The sequence below is a fragment of the Lytechinus pictus genome, chromosome 16 (assembly GCF_037042905.1).
Source record: "Lytechinus pictus isolate F3 Inbred chromosome 16, Lp3.0, whole genome shotgun sequence".
Lineage (NCBI taxonomy): Eukaryota > Metazoa > Echinodermata > Echinoidea > Temnopleuroida > Toxopneustidae > Lytechinus > Lytechinus pictus.
Window position 1 is genome coordinate 10,604,987 of NC_087260.1, and position 27,872 is coordinate 10,632,858.

Genomic DNA, 27,872 nt, shown 5'->3' on the forward strand with positions numbered 1-27,872 from the left:
TTTCATTTCAGGGATGATTAAAACTGTTTGAAACTTGAAGTCTCCCTTCATTTTTAGTGTAACACGTCACCCTTTCAGATTGTATACCCTCACTTGCTATACACTGTAAAAAGAAAAAAAACCGGTAGATTCTTGGGGACTTGCTGCGCGACTTAAATTTTATTTTTAGAGCGTGATTATAAAGTCTTTTAAATGGTTTTCCCATGGAGCTATAAAACTTTCCTTTCAAATTTTCATCGTATTATGTGTGTCTTTAAAGCAGAATCTTCAAATATTATTATCATTGTCTCACTACTATTGAATTAAAATCGTTTTATACTATTTTATTATTAGTGTGTTTTCTTTCGTATCGAATGAGGAATAAACCAGATTGAACTGAACTGGTAAAATCAGCAGTTTTTCATAATTTCAGCACGTATTTAGACCATGTTAGACCATGGCTCAAATTAAAGGGAAGTGGGAGATTCATCACCATCATTCCCATCGTCATCACCATCGTCGTCATCATGAACATCGTCATCGTCATCATCATCACCTTCATCGTCATCATCATCCACATCGTCATCATGATCGCCATCGACATAATCGACATAATCGTCATCATCAACATCATCATCACCCTCTTCATCATCATCATCATCGTCATCATCATCATCATCATCACCACCATCGTCATCATGATCACCACCGTTATAATCATCATCAGCTAAATCGACATAATCACCATCATCATCATTTAGCATCATCACCATCGTCATCATGGTCACCATCGTCAAAATCATCATCGTTATCATCGTAATCACAGTCCACAATCGCATCATCGCATTCGCTCTAACTCAATTACCAAATCCACCATCACCCCAAGAACAATAACTGTACAGGGTCTGATCCGGCATCTAACTTCGATGGGGGCATCAACAAGATATATTTCTCTCATCGCAGAATCGATCGATACTACCAGCCCTTTTTCTTTTCAATTAAGTTCCTCCAGTCCCCTCGGACTCCTCACCCCCGATAGGGATACATTTCTCCCCTCTTCCCGTCCATCCACCGTGTTCACACTCCTATTTAATCCCCAACAACTAACGATGACAAAGTATAATAGGGCAGCTTTCGTATTCACATTTTTTTTCTATAGGTGTTTCTGCATTTATTGCAGAGACAAAATAGATTTTCTCTACATGAGTATAATCAGAATATGACATATTCTGATATGTTTTTTTTTCGGACAGATACAACTATTTAGTTTTTAAATATCAATTAATAGTAGTAATGATGCGAGGACAGAGACGTTTCCCCCTAATCTCTTGTTTATCTTTCGTGTCTATAAGTTATTATAGAGAAAATGTCAAAACAGTACTTGCGTGGCGATATCATTGTTTTTCTTGGGTTTTTTTTTTTAGATTCTGGGATTAAGCTTTCACACTTTTCATTCTTAAACATTTTTTAAAGTCCAGTAAAATGCCTAAAAATACCAACACGAAGCCCCATGCATAGATATCATCGTGCTGCCATCTTATCTTGACAACTCTGTTTACGTGTATTCCTATATCATCTGATGGAGGGCGCCATGACACCATGACGCACTCTAAAACGGTTTACCCAATATTGGGTAATGGGGTAAAATGGGAACAAGCATGTTGGTTGGGTAAAAAGATGTTTTTTTGTTTTCAATGTTGCGTTGAAATACCCCAATGTGGGATAAAAAGTACCCACCAAACATGCATGTTCCCTTTCTAACCAATATTGGGTAAAATGTTACTGTGTTTTTAGAGTGCGTCATATACACAAGCTCTATCATCACGTGACATGGTTTCATAGTTGTTTTACTCAAGGCTGTATACATCACAGCTTAAAACAGCTTTGCACGCTAAATTGTTCTCATAAAATGACAGCCAGCCTGTGTTAAAGACTTGTATAAGTTAAAATTAAAAATCTCTTGCTTTTAAAGAAAAATTCCGAACTGCGATGTGTGTTTTATTAGTTATTGTTTATGTAGATATACATATAAACACCCCCCCCCCCAAACCAAAAAAAAAAGATGATAATAAAATAAACAAAAATAAATAAATGTATACATGCATAAATAAACATAAAGTAAAATAAAAATAAAGATAAAACTCTGGCAGACAATTTCAGGATATCTGTGACCAAAAAAAATCAGATCACTATATATATATTTACTTTTTAACTTTTTTTTAACCTATGAATAGTGATTTTTTGCTTCATTTTTTTTTACAACATATGGGGCCTTGTAGTTAAGATTTGTTTAAGTCAACTCAATATTAACCTTATGGCCCGTATTCTGACTTCGGTTTTGATTTAAACTCTGGGCTAAAGTTGTGGTTTAACTATGGATAGCCAATTGTGACATAAATCTCTAATAGTTGAGGTTCAATGATTCAGCTATTTGACTCTTAAATTATTCTTAACTGCCTGAGAAGGATAATTGAGAAAGTTTTCTTCACCATTCACGAGTTAGGAAAGAACCCAGTTAGCATAAGAAACATACAATGTAAGGAAATTTTTGAAATTTTGGGTTTTTTATAGTTTTAGCACAGAGTTAGATTATGCATGTTATGGTCTAAGTTAAACCCGACTTCAGCATACGGGCCTACGAGTCTGAAACTTGTTTTTAACAGCATTCGTCATTATATTCGACAGATAAGGGACGAAATCAAGTCAACAGGAAATTCAGAACTACGTACAAGTTTGCTGGTTCGATGCAAGATACGGAACTATAAGGATTGACGTCGAATTTCGAGATCTTTATTGGCTTTAGCGTTGGCTTCGGCAAAGAGTGACGTTTAAAACATTTTGCGGATTCAAGGCAAATAACTTTGATTATAGGAATAATGATGATGACGATGATGATTATGATGATGATGATGATGATGAATAATGATGATGACGATGATGATGATGATGATGACACTGTTGATGATGATGGTGATGATGGTGATGATGATGATGATGATGATGATGATGATGATGATGATGATGAAAATGATAAGCAAAATGTGGACATGGTGGATACCATGTATCCAAACTAATATAGGCATACTTGAATTTGACAAAATGTTAAGCTACCCCTAATCTCTTCATCATAATGATAGGGTAATAGTCACGACGAAGCGAAAAGCGATGAGGTACGGAAAACTGAATATTGTATTAAAGGGATGGTCCGGGCTGGAAATATTTATCGGATAACAAATAATAAAGTTATAGAAGTTTAAAGTTAAGCAATATTTTGTGAAAACAGTCGTCATGAATATTCATTAGATGGGCTGATGATGTCACATCTCCACTTTCCGTTTTCTTATGTTATTACATGAAATCATATTTTTTTCATTATTTCATACTTGTGTGAATAATATGTCTCCCTTATAGTGAAATAAATTGCAGCAATAAATATCTAACACACTAAATCAGTTGTCAATCCAATTTTTCTAGTTCTTGGAGGAAAAAATTTGAATAAACCTAATTTCACATAATAAAATACAAAAGAAAAAGTGGGGATGTGACATCATCAGCCCACCTAATGAATATTCATGACGACTGTTTTCACAAAATATTGCTAAAATATTGATGAAATTTTCGGCATTTTGCTCAGTGAGTTCTATTTATTAAGCTATAAATACTTCCAGTCTGGACCATCCCTTTAACAATCCCTTTAACAATGTAATCATACATTCTATATAACACATTAATATTCCTTAAACGATGTTGAAGAAACACTTTAATATGACACTTTGGCATCTGCTTTTACAGTGAGGCTTCCATTTGCCTATTATTTTCCGGGTGCCATTTCTCCAGGAACGCAAGAATTTGCGCTGTGCATAAATGAAATAATGTAGGATGACTGGAACGTGTTTATCAGCTAAGAACTAATTTACATTACATTCAAATGCTTATCTACCAGAATCTACAAAAGGATACTCATTTCTTTACTCATTTGAGGCAACCGTTAAATCTATATCATTATCAGAATTTCTGAAGTATATTTTCTGTTTCAGTATTTCAGTTTGTGACGGAGCAATTGTCACAGTTAAATAATATTCGTTCTGAATAATAGGTGTGTACCTATAAAGATTAAAGTGGGCATGTGAAAGTCCTAATAGTATATATATTGTCCCATTTCACATGCCAGGATTTATGTTCATATGGCTTCAAGTCTTAAGACCATGGCTCAAAATAGGCCAGGGTCTTTTCTCCTACTGCAGTAGTCTTTGTCCTTGATACAAACGTCAAGGGAGGGATAAACATCATCACCCCTGTATGGAAAAACACTGTTTATGTAAGACAGTACTAAACTGCAATTGGTCAGAAAGAGTTTCTCTTTACCATGTTTACCAAAATTCAGTTCATTTCCAGACACTTATGCAAGATGGCCTTACAACATCATTGGCCAGAAGTGGTTATTGTTTGTAACTCTTTGTATCCATCTCCAGACAAGGAACAACTTAACTTATGTAAGGAACTCCTATGATGTGATTGGTCCAAAGGAGTTTCGTTATGTATTTCTTCAAATGCACCTTCCTTCGCTTATGTAAGGTGGTCCTGTGAGATGATTGGTTTCAAGTAGTTTCTCTATGTATCTCTTCAAAAGATAAGGAATAATATAACTTATTTAAGTCAGTCCTGAGCCTTGATTGGCTAGAGTAGTTTATGTAATTTCGGACAAGGAGAAACATAGGGTAGAGAATTCTCTATATATTCCTTTATATATTTTTATGTAATAGTGGGTAATATTTATGTAACGGTACGTTATAAATAGTGGAAGGAAAGTGACTTTTAGTTAGAAAATAGTATAGCTACGAAAGAGAGGGAGACGTATGTCTCAGAGCTGGTATTTTATTGCGCTTGTGTTGAAATACATACACATGTGTGTTGAAGATTCATCTTGAAGTCTTGAACCTGCAATAAAATCGACTTCTTTACGCAAGCTTTTAGTCACGGGTATTTCTTTGCGTCGAGGCGAGAATATTCTTCAGCTTGGTTTCGTGACACAGTAAATCATTAAAGAATTCTTCCTTTGATTATTTCTTTAACCATCATAATATTCCACCATGACCATCATCACCATCATCTCCATGGCCTTCATCTTTACCATTATTACCGTCATCCTCATTTATATAATCCCAATCTTCATCATAAAAATTATGAACAGATATTACCATTCTGTTTTACACACTGTTATAAATGTATTAATCAATTTGATGAGTTTCAATCCTTGGTTGTCAGTTTAATCTGCTTACGATGTCAATCTTCCTGCAAATTGTAAGTGTAACAATTAATTGGTAGTAGATCATATTTGTTGAGAATAATGTTTTATTTGGTACATTTTTTTCCTTTCTCTATGATCTCTATATATATTCTCTATAGTAACCAATATATTATTTTTGTTATGTAATGAAAATCAAAACTTTAACAGCTAAGATCAAAATGTCAATTCAAGTTTGGCTGCAAGGAATCGAAATAAGTGATATTCGAATTTGTCATCAAAGATATTTCAGTCGTTCGTAAAGTGGGTGAATTTACGATCAGCTTTCATTGTAACACTGTTCTGGAACACCTTCCTGCTCTATGAAGTTTCTATTATTGGAGAAAACATATAAGTTTTTAGGTCAAGACACCCCGTGCAATCAAGAAGTACGGGTTAAACTGTTCCAAATAATTAATCACGACTTAAAGAGAGTATAAGGTTGGTAAGCATGGCAGCATATTTTTTTCTCGCTAATCCTTGAGGTTGGAAGCCCTACGTGCAGTCTCCAGCGTCATCGTTACCGTTGAGCGTTTGAAACCGGGGGCGGGTGTGAACACGGACTGCGTTTAAGTGGCTTCGGAAAATAACTCACTTCACGGATCCGGCACGCGCAAGTGAAAATTTCATTAATTTCATCGATCGCGGATGGATGCCGGCAGTGGCTGAGGGGTGGAAAAATGATACCCTTGTCGAGAGGAGCGCGATGTCCAACAGGAGAGATAAAGCTTAAGGTGATGCATGGATAAGCCGCACCACCTGCATGCGTAAATAAATCGTTCAGGCATAGCCGACAGTCGTTTTGCCAGCGACGCTGGGTAGCTGAGTATAAGTATCGCGCGCTGAAGAGCGTCCGACGGTCCGCAAAACGACTGGGCGAAAAGCCTAACTGCGGTGAATAATCGACCAGATTTTGTGGTGTATATTTGATGTGCTTTCTCTGACGAATACCCCTCGCATCGCACTTTTTAGCCGCGAATAAGAGACGTAAGATGGATGGTGAGATTGTGACAGAAACGAAAAGAGGAAAAATCAATGGTATGTAACGCAAGGATACGACCCGGTCTGCCGTAAGCGCTGCTAATGCCAGGCAACGCTCGCGGCGCGAGCGGTGTCCGGTTCGCTAAGTTACGCTTTGAATGCGGGCGCGGATTTTGAACCGAATCCGCTCGGAGCGAGGGGTAAATTGGCACAAATTACCCGAAGAATTGGCAGCTGTCAGACGTCTTAAATGTGTAAAGCCTCCGTCACGGAGAAGCGTAATTAAGCGCGAGTTGATTGTTTCATGGAAGTTTGATACCCGGCGACCCGAATGATATTGGATGCATGCCTTTAGTTAGAGAGACACATCCGCAGCGCAGTGATACGTTTCAACTTTGACATATTATCAGTCACGAATTCACTTCCGGGGTCGTCTGCTGAACTATTATCCAATAGCATCGCAGGGCGCATTCTCCCTGCTGAACAGTGCGAACTGAGAGATAATGAGGGCCTCTTTTACAATTCAACAGGATGGATCAACACTATCATACACTCCATGTACACGCACTCCCTTTTAGGCTTATACTATACATAGGCCCCCTATTTATTAAAATTACATGGTATTCACGACACATATAATATTGATATGCTACCACAAACCATTATCATTAGGAGAAAGTATGGTAATGATAAAGGGCTCAGATTCTGCTTCATCCGTTTTCGCATTAGGATGTACAATCTTAATATTAAGTTTCTTTTCTTTTCCTTCGCATGAAATATTACTATTTGATATAGGCCTAGAACATGCTTGACGCCTGTCAGTAACTGGTGTTCCCAACTGTCATGATAATAGCTGAAATTTCATCTTTTATCTGAGCTATTACCCACCCACTTTTTGGTCTTAGAATAACGGCAGGGGATCTATACTCCAGAGACACCAATCGCCTTATCAATTGAGTATCACGTGACAGAACAAACTGTAACCATGACACTGATCGCATCATCATCGCCATCATAAAACATGTCCCCTTCCAACGACTAGCTAGCTTGCACTGACGATGAATAAGAAGTTTTAAAGGACGAAAAAGGGGGTGTCATCTTGTTTACCCTTTTCGATGGGTTTTAGTATCCCGAAAAAAAGTCCCGGTCGAGCCATCGTAGCATCCCATGCACGTTCGACTTACGAGCTCGGCACCCAACACTTACAGCGCCACTCCAAAGCCATTACGGGCCGGCGCCCGCTCGTGACGCCGCACTACTTAACACCGATAGCCCGGTGAAGTGCCCAAACTCGGCAAGGTCGCATTTGCTCTCCCTTTCTATTTTCTTGTGGGGAGTTGGGATTTACACTGTGCGTTTTAAGTTGGTATGAGTCGCCTCATCTTTAAGAATGGGGAAACTTCTAGAGCGGATCTCAAGTATACCAAGCTTAATAATGCTCGTCCATTTTCGAACGGTGAATTGATTTCCCCCCTAAGTTTAGGTTCCTTGTAATTTTTGGCGATGGTGTGCATCTCACCGTAGATTCATTCTTTTGTTTTGTATATATATATATATAATGCAAGGATAGCCCTTGGGAATTTTTATTTTTATTTGGTGCGAAATTTTGTGGTTTTCTAACCTATAATGTATTATGTTTTACTTCAAAAAAGGGTATTTCATTTTGAAAAAGGGCTCATTTCATTTCGAAAAAGGGCATTTTCCATCTACTAAAATATGCAACCCCTCCCTACAGGGAATTTTGGGGGGAGGGGTTCCGCCGCCCTATCTTTCTTTCATTTGTCATATTTCTGAGAAAAGATGTCGAGACGATGTAACTAAACATCAAATCCATAAAATCAACAACGTGTGCTGGTCTAAAATTGTACTCATATTAAAATTGGAATAAATGCTAGAAGACGCAGGCCTTCATGCCATTGGTGAACTGAGGACAGCCATGCTGGGTGCAGGTCTCGAGGTGCTTCAATAGAACATAATATGTTCATAGAACCCGAGTTGACATAGGCTAAAGCCAGTCCATGCCCTATATTTATTTCAGTAGTAGCATTCTTAGAAACATTTTAGAAAACACGTCGTGCATGCATGGTTTGAGTGACAAATAAATGTATCCTTCATGTCCGAGATGCATATTGTACTGAACCTAATTTATTAATTGGGAGTTAGTGGGTCAAGGCAAGTTCACTTTAATGGTTTTACCAAAGGGAAACAAGACCACCAAACAGAAAAAAACACCGAAAGTTTATAATATAGAAGTCGTGCTGTGTGCCGATGCGCACGCGCGCGTGCCGGACGGTCAACCATCAAACCAATACGAGAGCTGAATCAATAAAGTGCGCGCCCCCGTGCGTTCGTTTGCGCGTGCGATAATCGGCGGAAAAGATTTTTGAAATGGACCAGCCGGAACGGTGCTTCCTGTTTAGGGAGTGAATTGTATACATCCCTGAAGCCATAAGTAGACGCTCCCCCCCCCCCTTCTCCCAATCTCTCTCTCTGTCTTTACCTCTTTCTCTTCATCTCTCTTTTCTCTTTCATTCTTCCTATGTCTCTATGCCATTCCTCGTTACTCTTTAACAAAACATGAAGTCCCCGATTTGGTTTAATCATAACAAAGTTAAAAGTAGTTTTTTTTCTGTTTTAGATGATTACACGATCTTCTTTTTATTTCCTACTTTTCAATGTTATAAATGTTTAGCCTTGATTCATTTAAGAGAACAATTATCTTCAAACCCTTCCGCCCCCCCCCCCCCCTCTCTCACTCTCTCTGTCTGTTTATATATTTCTCCGATTCATTTTGTTCCAAATTTATTCAAGCTATACAAACTTTTGAAAAATAAACAATGAGCCTTAATCATCCCAGGTTTTTCTTCCTTATAATAGGCCTATATACATGCATGACCTTATAAGCCAATTATTTTGCGACCGAAACATATCCCAGGAATCAGACTTCAATCATTAAGAGTTCTCTTAAGGTGAGATAATCAGCATTAATTCGGAAATTCACACACATGACAACTATTATTTCAATTATGAAATACATGCCTTATCACCTTATATCTGGATCGATACCCAGTCAGCGTCTCTAATTATCTTGTCAACTTCTCTTTATTTGCTTAGCTAGTCATTCTTTGCAGACAAAGCCTCGTGATAATGTTTCATGGTAGTAACACGGAGAGAGAATCAAGGAGTCCCGTGCCGTCGAACCTTCGAAGAGAATCCGCAAAGTCAGTGGGATTTGGAGATTAATAACACCAGTCATAATTACACTTCTTAATGCGCGCCTCTCTGTATTGTATGCCAACGAGACGCCAGCACCTGGCCACGTGGTCATCAAGCAAAGCGTGGCGCCGCGATTAAGGCGCCACCGCGCTGCATTAAAGATGAACCGCGAAAAAGCATAGCGACGAAAAAACTTTACACACCGTGCCTTTGTGGAAGAGGAAGGGAGCTAAAGGTGCTCTGCTTTTATCCTTCAATTCAAACATCAATCCGGGGAGCATTTCATGAAGGAATTAGTCAGTGATTATCACTGATAATTTGTTATAAGCTACTGAAATCCTTGCATCTGATAGGCTCAGATCAAATTTGTCAGTTAAATGTTACTGACGAGGTACTTCGTGGAACCAACACTCCCCGGAAGTCTTCGCACACGTCCTGTTTCTGGATGTAACCCGATCAACTACCGAACCGTCCGATCGGTCCTTGCAGACTTATGGATGCCATGGTTTTCTAGGATTCGGTGGGTTAATGGAGGTCGGTACTCGAACGTCAGACTTTGCTATTTAGTCGTGGGAGAAGAATCAAATGGATTATCATTAATGTGTTGTGCGTTCAGCTGCCGAGTCCGTCACTTGGCAGAGCTAGAAGTGTTCCCTCCTTTCAATCCATCAGGGGGTGCATTTTTCTCTTCAAATCCCATCACCTATATAGTCTTCATCTGCAGCCACATTGACACAGAAAAAAAATGAGATAAAAGACAATCCAGATTAATCTTCTATTTTTATCCTTTGCCATCTAATTAAGAAATAATCTCAGGAAATTTGTTTGAAGTGTGGACAGATGATCTTGTGTTGCAAGAAAATATTTGCTATCAATCGCAAATATTCTGTTGCAATTCTACAATTGATCACTTTTAACTATAGTAAATCAGATTACACTCCTTGTATCAAGTAGCAGATTAGCAATCAATCGCAAATTTGCAATTAATTGCACGGCACTTTTATGCTTGATTTCGGGAACGAAAATAGACTTGCAATAATATTTGATCGCAAGTTTCTTGCAACGCCCCCATTAGTGTGATAAACTGTTTATCGTGATGGAAAATTTCACTCTCATTCCTTTATACAACAGCGTAGCCAATTCAAAGATACGCAATTTCATTTAACAACATTTACTGACCAGAGAGAATTATGCAAACTTAAAAAGCCTTTTGATCATCACATTGGGGAAACTATGGTCACATTTATACCATAACTACCGTTTAAATACGGAAAATGCGTATTCTAAACAGTTTGCTTTGTATGAGCTTTCCACATTTACAATCATGGAAAAGCGATGCTTAGTCTTTCTCTTATCCAATATCCCAATGATGATAAACAACTTATTATCAATACATTTTATTTAAAAAATAGCTTTCAATCGAGGTCACTTGTTTGTGACGCTTGCTTATGACTTCTCAACATCTCCCATAAAAAATAACGGTTTTAAGGTTTCTGGAATTTGCCAGAATGAGGCCAGTTTGGACTGAACTTTCTCTCATCAAGTCTACCTCATTTATTTTCTTGATTTCGCTTGTTTGTGACGCTTGTTTGTGATTTAACAACATCTTATATAAAAAATAACACTTTAAGGTTTCTGGAATTTGCCAGAATGAGGCAAGTTTGAGACTGAACTTTCTCCCATCAAGTCTAGCTCATTTATTTTCTTGATTTTGCTTATTTGTAACGCTGTTGTGACTTATCAACATCGTTACTTCTATTTAAAAAAATATAACCCCCCTAAAGTCTCTGGAATCAGCCAAACCGAGGCAAATTAAGGAGACTACAATTTCTCCCATCAAGTCTGGCTCATTTATTTTCCTGATGTCGCTTGTTTGTGACTCCTCGGCGTGCGCGTCGCAGCAAAGCTGGGCAAATAGAGCTTTTGCCATAAGTAAGTACTTGGCTCTACCATCGAGATGGACCAGTGCTACCAAAAATCTGGTCCGGTTTTGAAGCAAATTGTCCGCGTTTCAGAAAGTAGAGTTTACTCTCCCCTCCCTCCCTCTTTTCTCCAAGTTCACATCTGCCTCCGTCCCTTCCTCCACCTCTCTCCCGTTGTATTCTATTTCTATGTGTTTCTACCCCCCCCCACCCTCTTCTTCCTTCTCGTTATATATGCCGGTACTCGTTCTTTCTTCTTCTTCTTCTCCTCCTTCTTCTTCTCTCCCCCTCTCTCTCTCTCTTCCCTCATTCTCTCATATCCATAATGTTTATTTTTAGTTTATTTTATTTCAATTTGAATTTACGTTTCAACCAGGATTTTAAATCTAACAAAACAACAAGTATGATACAGGCAACGAAGTGTTCCGATGTTATGAGTTTTTTTTAGAATAATGAATATAGATAATCTTCGTTAACCTAGCTTAAGTCCATATAATGATTTTATTCTTGATATTTTCATACAAATAAATGAAAATAATTACTTGTAAATAAAAAATATATATTTTTGTTGGGAAAAACTACTTTGCTCCGGTGTCAACTACCCGTTATCACCTGCATCCCCAGCCGCCGGTCATCCGTGACACACTTGGCAAATCCTGCTCGGACATGAGCGGACGGACGCTTCGAAGATACCATACCTTAAGGAGGGATCGGGAGAACGGGGGCGTGCCCTTTCGAATCTTTAGGGAGACACCTGTTTGCGAGTCTGGGGCAGTATTTACGGCTATATGAGGACAGTATCCTGACATTTCTTGGTGGAGAGGGGAGAAGCAAGCATGCCGTGCTTCTTGATTTTATCATCTTCTCCCGTCTCATCCTTTGATCGTGTCACATGACAGGTGATAGTCTTAGCTTTGCCAGACCCTATTTCATTTTTGGATGATTTTCGGCAAATGGAGAAGGATGACTGCCATCCGCGTGCCCCGGCATTTATTATGTTGTGTTATTAAAATATTAAGTATGAAGATGATAGTTCTGATTAACATTTACTTTGAACGACAACAAGAAACTATTCACAATCGATTGCAAATAAAAATAATGAAAAAAAAAATATTTGAGATGTTATGCCAGTGTTTCAAAAGTAGAAGAAAGAACAGAAAATATAGAAAGTTAAGTATATGAGTTTTCAATGTATCTACTTATTTGTATCGAGGTGATATTTCATTTGCTATATGTATTTCCCTTTCTTTATGTAAAGAATTGAAGTTATTATCAAATTTAAAAAAAAACACTAAATACAAAAGATGCAGTTTTGCTATCGATAGATCAATCTCAACATGGAGGTGCCGTGGCCGAGTGGTCTAAGGCGCCTGGTTATACATGGAAAGTCCGGGGTTCGATCCCCGGCCACGTCACCTATGCCCGTGAGCAAGGCATTTAATCTACAATGCTCTTTTATCCTGCTTTCAAATAAATGGAAATGCTATATGCATTATTGGTAACTAGGTGTGCACTTGTTTGTAAAAAAAAAAAAAAAAAAAAAAAAAATTCTATTCATACATTCTGTTACAAGAGGGATATCGGCATTAATCATGTTAATATGTCAGTGTGCAGTCAGTAGTGGCACTTATACATGACCATTTTGAAACCTAATATTGATTTGTGATTGATGACACGTTTACGGCAACACCGTTTTAGTCTAATTATAATAAGATAAGCTAGGTTTACAATAGACAACTATTCTATTGATTCTCCAGTATTTTTTTTATTATGTCTTATTTTCAAATCAAATTGATTTAGTATGCTTGATATAAAATATGAAGATTTTTTTTTTCAATACACAGGAAAACTATCCATATACCAAAGGCATGCATGCCCAAGCTTTTGAAAGGACTGTTTTCTTTGTTAATATAATTTTTTTTTCCAGAATCGTCGTAAGTACTTAACTCGAGAATGTAAATTTAGTTGACAATTTGGGCCAGAAGTAGCCATATAATTATCGATATATGAAAAAAAACATAGAAAGGAGATAGTAAAGAGGTACACTTAAAGAATTGAAAGAATAAAAAAGTTGATGGAGAGAATTGGTGTGTCGAAGACAGAGGAAAATAATACAACAGGTAAATAGACGGATGAAAGAGGGAGAGAAAGAGAGGGAGGGAGAGAGAGACGAAAGAGAATATCAAACACAAAAGCGAGCGAATGCGAAATAAAAATTTAAAGAAAGAAAGGGAGATGTCGAGAAAGGAAAGAGCAGAGAATAAGAGAGTGAAAGAAAGATGAAGAAAGTGTGGGTGATTAGAAAGAGAGAGAGAAAGTTAGAGGGATATATGATATTGTGAGAGGTTGTAGGATTAAAATAGCCTGAGGTATATAATGGGCCGTATTTATACAACTTTCACAATAATCTTGCACGATAAACATAATCTTTATTGCAAAATGATTGGATAATTTGCAATAACACAAGGTCATGAAAATGGCAGGCTACTGGCTACAGTTTGAAAAAAAGCCGCTGGCTATCATGTAGTGATTACGTCACAAAGACATAATTCTCACGCTATCTTATCAAAGTAAATGATCTATAGAAGTTCGTCTGCATCAGTTCATACAAGAGACATCAACACCAAAAGTAAAAAGAGATGATTTTCAATTTAGCACGCATACAGGAGAGAACGCAAGAAAAGATCATCGCTCGAAAAAAAAGATAAACAAGCGCGGTAATTGAAGGGCCTACTTTGCCCAACGACGCCATCTTTATCGTGTGTGCGCGGGCTCTTTGCCTGGGAAAATATATATATTGATGCGCAGTGGTGTTTGTTCAGAAGTTTCCATTTCAATGAAATCAAAATTGAAAAGCGGTGGTAATGGCGAAATCAGTTTACATTACAAATTCTGATGAAGAAGAAGGAGGACTCCCATTTTGTTTAATTTCCAATATCAGAGGTAGATATTAAAATATCAGGGTCGTTGAGATATATTTGTCTTTTTTCTCGAAAGCGTTTGTAAACCATTTTCTAGAACGAGAAAAATTAGAAGTAAATCTTTTACTCCATGCTATTTGAACAGCCGACCTTAGAAGCCAATTATAAAGCCTCCGCATTCGTCCGTTACTCATCAAAATTTCAATTTAGGTTTTAATTGATTGTACTGGGTAAATGACATAAATCGATTAACATGAATAATTACTTTGATCGCCGACTGTAAGTTTTGATATGTAAATAACTTTTTAAAGGTGTTAAAGTAATAATTCGAGAAGACAGTAATTTCTTACACAGACAATAGAATAGGGGGAGTTATGAATTGATACAGAGGTTCGTTGCTCGAGCCATGGTCGCGTCTTTCGGATGGTGACGTTAAAGATCGGTCCCAGATGTAAATATTTTGTTCTGTTTCTGTTGTGGTAACTCCCGTAGGAACACTGAAAAACTCCGGTGTTGATGTAACACCAGTCCGGAATCTATATATGTCCACACCAGACATGCCAGAGGAGTGTTAAACAACACCAGTTTGGTCTTTGTTCCAACACCAGATAGGTGTTTATACAACACCAATTAGTATCAAAACAGCATCGGTTTGATTCCAAATTGGTGTTATTTCAATATTTCTCTGGTGTGGACATATATAGATTCCGGGCTGGTGTTAAATCAACACCGGAGTTAATAACATTGAACATTCAAACTTCATATCCCCTGTTTCCTATCGGTCTGTTTAGCTTCTTTCTTTATTTCTTTCTTTTTATTATTTTTTTCTTTTATGACTCCCCCATCTCCTTATTTTCTAACTATATCAGAATGTCACCCCCCCCCCTCTCTCTCTCTCTCTCTCTCTCTCTCTGTCTGTTTGTCTGTGTGTATACAATCATATATGATTTCTTTATTACGGTCCTTATCGTTGGTCGTTTGGTCGCTATCTCTCCGTCGTTAGACACCAATACTCTCTCTCCCTCCCTCTCTATCCCTCTCACTCTCTTTCTTCCTTTCTCTCCAACACCTTTCTCTGACTTTCTCTCTCTGTATCCCCATCTTTGAATTCCCTAGTATTTCTTGACTCGCTGCTTTCGTCACACAAAGTTCAATGTATCCAAACTTGTTTCCAAATTGCTTACTACATGATTACATCCAAAAAGTACACCAAATATGTCATGGCTTTGGTCTATAAATACTGCTTTTCTTTTTATACGTTTCTTCTTATCATCGCCTCGCGATGTCTACCGCTCGCCCGTAATGTAATTTCTCGACTCCCCAGCGAACCATCGCGGAAGAATATCGAACTGCTTTTAACAGGTGGACGAAGTGGCCCGTGAATCGCGCGGAAAAACAGCGCGTGATGTTGGGCAGTGTCGTCTGCTCAGAACTCGAAGAGCGAAAATCGAATTCCTGATTGATTTTAGACTTCAGAATAAACACAGGCTAGGCTGAGATTTGATTTCTGCCGAGTTGCTTGACGGTTTTAGATCCAGGGTAAGCTGTCAAATATAATAATTAGCTGGGGATTGTCGTGAAAGAACAAGACCACTGATAAAGCTAAACAAACCCTCTCCCCTGCCCCCCCCCCCAAAAAAAAAAAAAAAAACATAAATCGGGCTCGCATCGTTTCCGGTACAAACAAAATACAAATGGCGTCTCTGAAATTTGAGATTCATTTATTTCCGTTCACAAAACACAATCAAAGTAACAAAAGATTTCAGGTTCAAAATCACAAAGAATGTCAATCATGACAAAACCTAGAAATGGAAGAAAGAGTAAACGGGACGGGAAATGGGTTCAACTAAAGAAAATTTGGCTAATCATTCTACTTTTAGAAGAAATTCCCATCTTTTGACCGAAAACAGTCATCCATGGTCCCTTTGACAATCATTCGAGACACCATTTATCGGCGTTGATATTCAATCCCACCGCTGCCACCATTTTAAAGATGTTCTTTTGACAACGTCTTATTTAGAAGGATTTCAACTCTTCAATTTCGTTTCCATGTTTTTAGAGGAAAATAAGGCTGTTCAAAGACTTTATATTTAAAATATATTGGATATAAAGAAACGTAGGTGGTACTCTTGGTCTTAGAGAATACCATTACATTTCTGACTGGAGTACAATGTGTACATTTCAAACAAAACTGTCATTTTTTTTTAAATCTACCTATAAGCATGATACTTTGTGTCAAGTGGTTGAGGTCAGTTTTCCAAGATCATCATAGATGGCGCTATTAAACCAGTACTTGGAAGCTTTCAACACTTTGAAATTGATATCATGAAAAAGTCGTATATAAGGCGCAGCTTTATATTTGCAACACGCAATTTCAGCATCAAACGTCACCGGCGAGAAAAGAAAATTGTTATGTGCATGCATGTGCAGACAAAGATGTATGGTTGTGCGTAAGCGCTCACCTTTTGCGAAATAACTGCCATAAAAAAAGGCCGCTGACGTGTAAGGTTTGCTACAATCATGATGATGTTGGTTTGATCAGAAATGTTAATCCATTGGAAAGTAAAAAAACTTGTTCCATTTGTGGCTAAAACACTTTGACAAGCGAAAATTAGTGGACTTGCCTTATCATGTATTCTTTCAAAGGGGGCACAACATTTGCTAAAAGGCATGTGCCACCAATATGCTCGCCCCCGCCCGAATCTTCGTCTAACTCTTACATTATAAGATATTAAAATTTAGCATATCTTACAGATTTTGATGGATGAGGGATTGGGTAAAGACATCTGCTATCAATAAGATTGATTTACAACTTTTCGATGTTATTATCATTGATTTTCCTTTATGTGTCACGTGATTAGTTTTCCAATCTAGGATGAAGGATATTCAGTTTTAGCCATCACAGGATGTAAAAATATTAATTTCGTTTACCATGCACAGTATTGAGAATACAATGATGAATTAATTAAATGATTGATAATGAATAGTAGAACATTCAATTTTATGCACATTTCTTTTACCGTGAACATGGTGGCTGAACGCCAACAGAATCGACTCATTTTATTCATTTTGGTTAAATCACGAGAGAATTATCAAAAGAATCAAAATCATCCCAGATTTCTTTTTCATTATCAGGACATGAGTTGATCTCCAACTTTTTGCATGCATGCATTCCAACCATGCCGACAAAATATAAGTCATCTAACGCGAGGAGACGTCAAAACAGAGTCAGATTTTATGATACAAAAGAAGACTAAACGTCAAGCTGATCTGAAGAAAAGAAGGGGGTTTAGTTTTCTAGTCGGTATCAAAATACTCTAATAATAGATGACAGGCGATTGCTCGTGTTAATGTCCCCTGGCGAAAAGGCAACACACAACCGGTTGATGCTCGATTAATTAAAGATTTTCTTTCTTCGGCCGCGTCAACGCGTAAAATTCGAGCAACGGATCTCTGGCGGATTAAAGCAGCCATCTTGCCCGGTGTCCAAACAGCCAGCGCTATGCTTACCTTTGCGGGCGACCGAATCAGCACACCTCGCGCGAGATAATTTTTCGCCAGTAGAAGTTAATGAATTATGAAGCACCACGCGTGCGGGACGGTGTGGTGTTTCGCGGGTGTGATGGCAATCCATAAAACCTTCCGGTAACTCTGATTTTTCTAGCTTTCATTCCAAGAACATGTTGTCAGATAGAGGGACGGATGGGGGTATGTAGAACAGGAAGATAAAGTAAAATACGACTGAGTGATAGAAAGAGACAAGAAAAAGAAGAAAAAGCAGAAAGAGTAGATGGGGAAAGAAATGGAGAGGGCGCCTGGTCCTATATCCCAGTCATATACCCCGTTGGGACCCCGTTATAGATTCAATAACCCAAGTATGCAAGCCCCCCCCCCTTCCCGAAATACAAACCATTTTTTTTCTTCTTTATTGTAAAATAATAAAAAAACGCTCCAAACTATATATTCTTGCTCAACTTCAGATAAGAGTGGTATGTATGTAGAGTTATATATTTATATACTTAAAAATCCAAATTACTTCACACTCAATCGGATAATACATTTTTTAATAGAGTGGAACATGGTAATATTATTTTCATTTCAAGACATATTTAACAAAATAGGAAAACATTATTTAACAAAATAGGATAACATGTGAGCTGAAGCGGCGCTGCATATTGTTATAGGAATCAAATTCCTATTGGGTATAAATGCCACCGTGACCCTTTAAGACGACCAGGAACCAATCTCCTAAATAGAGATGTTGTGGCTCAGTGGATAAGTCTCCGGACTTCGAACCACAAGGTCCGGGGTTCGAATCCCAAAGCAGCACTTGCGTCCTTTGGTAACGCATTTGTCTACATTTTCCACTCTTGAATGCTCGAGCACCTGATAAGAGTAGCCGTGCTAAAGCCGTGCTCAAGCCGGGGTAATAGCATGAATAATATGCAGCGCTTAGAAACATTGTATATTATGCGCTATTAATAAATGTTGCACAGTATTACTACTATTATTAAATACATTTCCTGGCAAATGATTGTTGCTTCGCAAACAACAAAATCTGATCCACTGTAATATTACAGCCACACCAACGAGACCGATTCCAAACCGACCAATTATTTGTCATTGTAAATAACATAATACCTATAGTCGATCTGTGGTTGGTTTCGCCGATGTAACCAGCGTATCAACTTTCCAACTATAATGGTGCAACCAAATGTCATGATAATTATGGACGTGTGTATTTTAGCATCCACTTCGCAGACGCTTTCTGCAACATTCAGAATCTATTGAAAATGCCCGTCAAATCACAATGGACAGAATTAGAGGTCAGTGACACGACATAATAGCATCTGTGATATTTGTTCCGGTCTTGATATCCCAGAGGGCATAGGGTTACAGTAATATTATAGAGTTTTTTTTGCTGAGAATAGTGTATAGATAAGGATTAGGATTTATTTAGTTTGGAAGGTTATGTTTTAGTTTTGGCTTAACGTGTTGATTTTCCATCGGAGCAATTGTCTCCGGAGCAAATGTCATGGAACCAAGAGGTCATTGTCGAAGGTTGGTGGAACGGGACAGGACATCGTCTTATATAAGATTCGGACCAGACAAATAAAATGCAAATGTCGTTTGTCCAGAGTCCATAACGACGCTATTCTTTTGATTCATCGATTTTCGACAAAGGCTGCTTTGACAAAGGATTCTCTGCGTTATAGAAAGCGTCTCTGAAGTGATTGCTAAAATGACCTACTTTCTGTTTGGGAGAACATTTTCAGGTGTATCTTTGCAACATTCACACTTGTCTTCGTGTAAAATTGCAGTAAAATCCCGGTATGAGCCGATTGTCATAGGGTGTCGATTGAAATAAATTATACACATAGTTGTTTACATTTGGAGACTGGTGAATTGACTCCCTCTCTTTTGAAAGGAAGGGGATAAGTTGGGACATCCCTCGATCCTTCTCCAACATTACAGAAGAGGAAAGATAATGTGGTGAAAATCATGAAATCGGGGCTAATGGGATGCAGAGAATAATGTACAGGGAGGAAGGGGGGAATTTGAGATTATTTGCATATAAATGGGGGGTCGTCCTGGGCACTTAACCCCCCCCCCTAAAAAGGGGTTCCACGACCAAGAATAACATATAAAAGGGAGAATAAAAGGAATGAAAGAGAAGGGCAAGAGTGATAATAGCTGATATATATTATTTCATACTCTATCTCAAAATTATATTTTCATTTAAAAGAGATAAAATAAAATTACTTGCTCGTTTCGCTCGCGCGCGACTCATACACCATACGCCACATGCCTCCCCGTTTTTTTCTTAGCTCATTATGCCACTGGTGATGACATTAGGAATGGGTAATACCCAACATGGTCTCATCATGTTTGTATCATTCCCCACCCTCCGCCCCCCCCCCCCCCCCTTGGGAGAAAAACGGTGGATCCCGCCATTAATATGTCCCGTATGTTGGTCTTTAGAACCATCTCTTAATTTCATGTTATTCATTAATCAGACGTGTACGCTGCTAAGTTAAACAAAGGGTATCGATTAATGCTTGTTTAATCCAGCACTGTTTATCTGTTTGAGACACTATCAACAAAGGTCAAGTTTATTTCCTGTGTTGTAGTTGTACGACGAGCAGACGACATTGGTTCGCGCAAAAATTTGAGTCATTTGAGTGCGGGAATTCACACAAATCTGCTCAAACAGGATTCCGTTTTTTGAAGCAGGTAATGTCTTTAATTTTATAAACAATGTGCTTGTCTCATCACCGTCTTATAATAGTTTGTAAATCAACATAAATTCATGTTTGTGATGTTATATTCGAAATTGTGTACATGTATTTTGCAGCGATGTAATTGTTTGGTGCTTCCTGAGGTTTGCTCTAGTAAATGACCTTGTATTGTAAGTGACCTTCTAACGCAAACGTCCCCCCTCTCAACACCCCACCCCTCACCATCTCCCTCTCACCCCCCCCCCTCTCACCCTCCCCTCTCCCACCTCTCTCTCTCTTTCTCTTTCTCCCTCCCCCTCCTTAGTCTCTCCCTCTACCACTCTTCCTTCCTTCCTTCCTTCTTTTTTTTTTCTCTCTCTACCCCTCTCTCCCTCTCTCTCTCTCCCCACTCTCTTCTCTCTCACTCTCTCCTCTTTCTCGCCTCTTCTTCTAACTCCCCTTCCTGTTCAAACCCCCTTCCTCCGCCCCACCCTCTGTCCCTCTATTTGTCTTCTAAATGTAATTTTTTATTTATTCTGAGTGAAATTTAGGCAACATTAACACTAAATATATGATGCGAGCGCGAAGCGCGAGCCGACTTTTTTTTATATTTTAGATTTAGACTTTAGACCGGGACATTCTTATTACTGTCGATACAGAAGCGCGAGCTGAGAACTTTTGATGTTTTGACTTGAAAACTTAAAATTTTTACACGTTTTTATATAAAGAACAAACTCAGATATGGATATTCAATTTAACAATCTGTTGTATCTCAATGCAAGCGCGAAGCGCGAGCGGAAATTTTTTATACAGCGCGTCCCTAAAAAATGTACCTCTGATATGCAGCTAAATTACTTCAAAAAATAAAAATTATTTTCAATGAAATGTATGGTACTAGGAAGCTCATATTTTGTTCTTCTGAAAATGTTTAATTGGTCTCGCTTCGGTGGTTTTGAATACACAGTCTATTACGTAACAGTGGTGCTTTTCAGCCCATTCCAAGTTTGCATGCATGCATGCAACACTGCTGTGTGTTCTGCACTTTCTAGCATATCAACCCCCTTTGAACATTCTGACCAAGAAATTCCCTGATCTGACTAGGGAAATCTCCATGATGTATTCAGGCTCATCAAATCACAAGCTTGAGCATGTTCAGAAGGGCAAAAACAATATTTGACAGTTCATTTGTAATTGATGTTTTATAACGTGAGATGCACAATGATTAAGACAACGAGTCATGTCTGTTTCATCATGTTCATACCTAATTCATGCAAAACCCCCATTTCACAAAATTATTGCATTCTATTTTAACTATCGACACAAACAAACATGACACATAATTTACACTTTTAATCGATGAAATCCAATTAAATCATTTTGTGATAATTTACTCATAAACACCGTTACATGATTATCTCTCTTGTAGGTTCAAGATACTAACTGGGAGTCCGATGTCCGGACACTTATAAGCAGTTGAAACTATTTAGTGGCGTAATGAGCCAAAAAGATTGAGGGGCCAGATATTTCGAAAAAATGAATATCGAAATTTTTCATTTAAAAAAAATTAAATTTTGTTATGGATTTTGACATTGAATATTCTGAAAATATTAGAATATTTCACCCTTCTCTCTATCCTTTTCTCTTTTTTATTCTAAGTCGTGATTTTTTTTTTTGGGGGGGGCAAAACCCTAGCCCCCGCCCCCACTAGATGAAACATCATCTTCTTGTTATTGCTTTTCTGAACTTATTTGCTTTAGATATCACAAATAATTATTGTGAATATTTGTCTGACATATATCTTGAAATTACCGTCTCATCCGCACAGTCTGTAGTGTTTACTATGAATAGATCATAAAACACTCCAAAAGGAAATTGTTTTCCCGGCTGCAAAAGAGGCAGCACAACAGTGGACAAGGGCATCCACCCCCTTTATTTTTCAAGTTAAACTACAAAATAAAAGATGATGAAAAGAGTGGGATAATATTAAGAAGGGAGCAGGGTATTTAAAAGATGTTCTTGGAGGTTGGTTACAAATCTAGTTTGTTGAAAATACCAATGAAATTTTCAAAAAACAATCCTGTTGGGTTCTCCACCAAATACATAACAACATTTAACACAAGCAGACAAGTATAAGCTAATTTTTGCACAGGGGCGGCGCCGGGGGGGGGGGGGGGGCAGGGAGCGACCGCTCCAAGTCGTGAAAGCGGGGAAATGGAAGAAAATAAATATTTGAAAAAAGGAGATAAGAAAATGAAAAGGAGAGGTATGGACAGCGGCCAGTGCGCTTTAGAAAACATATTTTGCTTTTTCACGTTTGATGGCATTTATTCATATGAATATTCGATTTCAAGCCACTGTAAGATTGAGAAGGTGAAATTTCTTAGAAATTGATAAATAATTTTGGAAATCAAATTTCTTGGTGTGCAGACAGAAGGACTACCAACGCAAGATGAGGTTGTCTGTCGCAATGCTTTTCCTGGTGGGCGGGGTTTATCTCGGCATCATCTTGTACGTTCCCATGCCAACCGATATGGACGCTAAACGGGAGTTTTACTGGAAGACCGTTGGATTCCGATTTAGCAAATCAATTGTAAGTACTTCTTCTCCTCCTCCTCCTCCTTCTCCTTTTTCCCTATGTATCAAATCAACAATTACTGATGTATTTTTGTTCATGGATCGCGGAAAGATTTAGATAATGGGGTCAGAGCAGCTGGAGGAGGGGCATCGGGAAATCACAGTGAGATGGTATTTTTTACGTTTTTGCACACGTTTACCTCTTCTTCTTCTTCGTCGGATGAAGATGATGATGATGATGATGATGATGATGATGACGACGATGATGATGATGATGATGATGGTGGTGGTGGTGATGATGATGATGATGATGATGATGATAGTGATGATGATAGTGATGATCATGATGAGGATGATGATGAGGAGGACGATGATGATGATGATGATGATGGTGGTGGTTGTGGTGGTGGTGATGATGATGATGGTGGTGGTGGTGATGTTGATGATGATGACGATGATGATGATGATGACGATGATGATGCTGATGATGATGGTGGTGATGTTGATGATGATGGTGGTGGTGGTGATGATGATGATGATGATTATGGTGGTCATGATGATGATGGGGATGATGATGATGATGATGATGATGATAAAGATTGGTCTGAGGTCCTTTCAGCTTCCGCGGTTCCACGACCCCTGTCTTAGCTTTAGCTCCCTTGTCCTATTTTTCTTTGTTCTGTTTCATTAATCAACTGTATTTCTTTTGTTTGTTGTTTTCGTAGTTAGTGTTATGTCATCCTTCTGTGTTATTCTTTGTTTTGTTATTTTGTGTGTGTGATTTAGTCATAATCTCTCCGTCACGTGCATTACAAATCAATTTTGAAATGTTATGTACAAAAAGGGATCTTTATCTACAAGCATTCTGCTTCTAAGGTTTCCTCCACTTTTCCGTTTTATGCACTTCATTCATGGGGAGGGTATATTTTGAATGCTTATTAATTGTATTTCAATTTTATCATATGTATGTAAATGCCGTTTAACGTTATTATGTTATTATATCAAAGTTTCGTAATGTTGCGGGACCGTGGAAATAAAACATAAATGGAAAATAGAAGAACTTATTAGGCCTACTGTTTAATCTCTCTTATTTTCGATTGCCTTAGATGTACCTGGAATCCCTGGTCCGCGGAGGTTCAACAATTGATTTCTCTGTCATACAAACTAGCCTTACAGCTCTAGCCAAAATCTATCAGTTAGGAGCCGGTAAGACGTCACAATCAGATGGGTCAGAGGTCACGTTAGATGACACGACCTTTGACGGGGTCAGGGTACTTTTCTACCAGCACACAGAGGGAAAGCAAGAGAAACGGCCGGCATTTATCTTTCTTCATGGAGGCGGTCTTACTGTCGGAAGCGTTGGTGAGTGGTTGTTGGGTGATTTCTAGTTAAGTGTTGATCTTTTGGTGTTGGTGTTAGGTCAATTTTTACATCAGCATAGCACCAAACATGAAATAAAACTGGTCCTGAAAAGTCACTCGCTAGGTGTATTGACCCGTTAATATTGTGATATCACTTTTATAAACTTGGAATTGGTTTCAGAGAGGAAAGACAATAAAAATTAAGCTTCCAACACCAACACCGGACTTGAAATCACCCATAATAATGTTGATATTACTTCTCTATTGGCCCATATGACGTACCATTCACTAGTCGCTATGCACTTCCAAAGGCACTTTGACATTCGAACCATGGCTTGAGGTAGGCAAGCCTTTTGCACGGCACAATTAAGCATTTCAATGAATAATATTCAGGTACCCATCTACCTCACCGGGTGGGTTATTTCATGAAGCTGTTCGTAAGTTAAGAGCGACTTTAAGAAAGACTGGTGAACCTTTCTTACGTGCTAAATAATCACCAATAAACATTCATGGTGAATATCATTTGCCACAATAAAGGATCACCAGTCCTTAAAGTCGCTCTTAACTTTCGAACAGCTTCATGAAATACCCACCTGGGTTGAGTGCAGAAAAATACGGATCGATGCTTAAATAAATTTTGCCATGACAGGGATTCGTTTCAAAGTCGGAGACTAATCCACTCGGCCGCAGCGCTCACTCAGAGAATGATATATCCCGATTCACCTTTTGGGGAGGGGTCCATAAATGGTGCAGGGGCAGAAAGTTTATCGATTTTGTTTTGGAAAATTTCAAGAATAAAAAATAAGAACAGGGTTTGATTTCTTCCTAAAAATCTGACGAGCGAAAGGGGGCGTGCTAGCTCGTACACCATGTACACCGTCAGATCAGTATTAAAGGGACATAAACTTGCATCCTCATTTAAAAGGAGGCAATATCCCGTCTAAAATGGGGAGACGAAAGAAACATTGTACTGATGTTTGCTTGAAAGGGTCAACTCATGCCCCCTGGATCCGCCCCTAATTAATATAACCCTTTCTTTCTTCCTTCCTTGATCCTTCCCTCCTTCCCATCTTTCTTTCTTTCTTCCTTCCTTCCTCTCTTTCTGCCTTTCGCTCCCTCTCTCTCTCTTTCTCTTTTTCCCCATAACAGATATCTATGAAATTGGTACCCGTGATATAGCAAGACAACTTGAAGGGATGGTTGTCATATCTGTCGAGTAAGTTCCTACATTTTTTAATCAGAAATTCATGATCGAAATGCTAATAATGAAAGGGGCAGTGCCACAACGGACAGGGGATGGCAGCCCCTATATATTTTCAATCAATGAATAAAAAGGGGAAAGAGGATAGGAGAGGGAAAAAAATTAATAATAAATTTCTCCACCTATTTTGGGATGGTTCTTTCATTCATGTCTGGCATAGAAGGTGGCACGACATTTCTCCGGGCTTTACTTCGTCTAAGACATAGGGTTCGGGTTAGGGTTGCAATAGGGTTTTGTGTTAGGTTTAGGAAAGGGAATCCAAGATTTAATTTGGTCATTTTTCAGTGTGTGGAATTTACAGCAGAGCAATTGTCCCAGGACCAAATGTAACGAAATCCTAACGTATGATTAGCCTATATTATCTGAAAAAATGGAATAATATTTCGTTTTGTTTTAGAGGGTTTTACCAGCTGACTTTTCTAATTTTCTACTTTCGTTCAGTTATCGCTTGGCCCCGGAACACCCCTTCCCGGCAGCATACGATGACGGGGTAGCCGTTACGAAATGGTTGATGAGACACGCCGACGTTTACGGAGTCGACCCAACTCGCATCGCCGTAGGAGGTGACAGTGCCGGCGGCTACCTCACGGCTGCGATCGTCCAGGCCATTCACGATGACCCGGCCCTTCCCGACGTCCGTCTCCAGGTGCATCTCTTCCCTTGGTTGCAGCACTTCGACTACCATACACCTTCGTACCAGAAGAACAACCATGTTTTCGGCGAGAAAACCTGGATTGAAAACTCCATCACGGGGTTTACCTTCAGCGCGTACTTCAACGGAGTCCTCAACGACTCCCTGGTCGAGCAGATGTCGGCGAACAACCACACTTCCGCCGCCTTCAAGAATTCCCCGCGCTTCCGCAAGACCTTCAACCACTCGCTGATCCCCAAGAGTTTCCGCGACCCCGCGTACTACGCCCCGCCCCAATCCAGCGACTTCGGCAACGAGGCGATCTGGAATGACCTCAAAGATACCGTCCTGGATCTTCGGTTCTCGCCGATCCTTCGCGAAGATATGCGAGGACTGCCGAAAGCCTACATCGTCACCTGCGGCTATGATCCCCTGCGCGACGACGGAATATTCTACTATCATCGTCTAAAAGATGGTGGTGTCGATGTGGACTGGGTTAACTATGATATTGCCTTTCACGGCTTGGATTGGTATTCTCCACTATATTCAGAAACAGGAAAGCAGGTGCAGGAAGGATTTATCAAATTCATCAGAGTTAACATTTGATTTATTTTCCTGCGTTTTAATCTGCAATAATTACCAGCAGTATCTGGTTGATTATACTTTTTTTCTCAAGTGCAATTAATTTCGTATTGAAATGCAGTCAGTATTCGTCAAACCTAAATCATACACGCGACAGACGAGTCATACCTCTAACTACATATTGAACAAAACTTGACAAATTGTATTTATCCAAATCATCGTTTTTAAATGAATATATTCAAATGCTTGTCTAGGTTTAATTCGTTTGTATTTTGAATTAGATCGTACTAATTGATTCTTAATGCCACTTTATATTGTTAATCTAGCAGAATGTGTTTTTATAAATACGTGAAATGATTTTTTTATGTTTACGATGGTATATTGTATTTCTGTACAGATTAATCATGATTGTGTAGTTGCCCAGGTACTGAAGAGTTTAAATCAAATTGTTACAACAATAGAATGTTTGTTCTTACTTTGTGTTTGAAAATAAACAGATAACGAAAAATTATATAAATTAGAAAACAGAGAGAAAAGCAGACATGGTATGAAAGAGGGGGGGGGGGGGTCGGCGAAATTAATAAATAGTAAGCATAATAAAGAGAGAATGGGAAAGAATTAATGGGTGAAAATGAAACAAACAAAAGATAGAAAGTAGGCTAAAAGAAAGTAGGTAGGTATGTTGATAGACAGGCAGACAACTAGATAGCTAGGCAGAAGGCAATAAAGATAGATATGGGCCGACAAATTGAAAACATATTACTTGTATTGTCTCTTCTATGCACTCATTGTCATTTTCCTTTTGATGGCGACCTCAGCAATCTAGATTACAACGAGCCCCTTATATTCTGCAATACGGAGGGTACTGAATAGAAGAAAGAGAGGGGGAAAGATGGACGGAAAAGGAGAACACGAAAGATTGAAATTGATGGATATTGAAGA

The 27,872-nt window shown here is 38.6% G+C and overlaps 2 protein-coding genes across 2 annotated transcripts; one reads left to right on the forward strand and one right to left on the reverse strand.

Annotated features, from left to right (window-relative positions):
• Positions 1-446: 446 nt before the first annotated feature.
• Positions 447-770, reverse strand: LOC135157097 (prostatic spermine-binding protein-like). The gene has a single exon (XM_064111601.1). It carries the CDS (start codon positions 768-770, stop codon positions 447-449), a length of 324 nt encoding a protein of 107 aa, XP_063967671.1.
• A 19,544-nt stretch (positions 771-20,314) lies between these two features.
• Positions 20,315-27,681, forward strand: LOC129279682 (esterase LipI-like). Its single transcript, XM_054915786.2, has 5 exons — positions 20,315-20,537; positions 22,949-23,111; positions 24,202-24,457; positions 25,606-25,672; positions 26,159-27,681. Exons 2-5 carry the CDS (start codon positions 22,971-22,973, stop codon positions 26,952-26,954), a joined length of 1,260 nt encoding a protein of 419 aa, XP_054771761.2. The 5' UTR covers positions 20,315-20,537; positions 22,949-22,970; the 3' UTR covers positions 26,955-27,681.
• Positions 27,682-27,872: the final 191 nt, after the last annotated feature.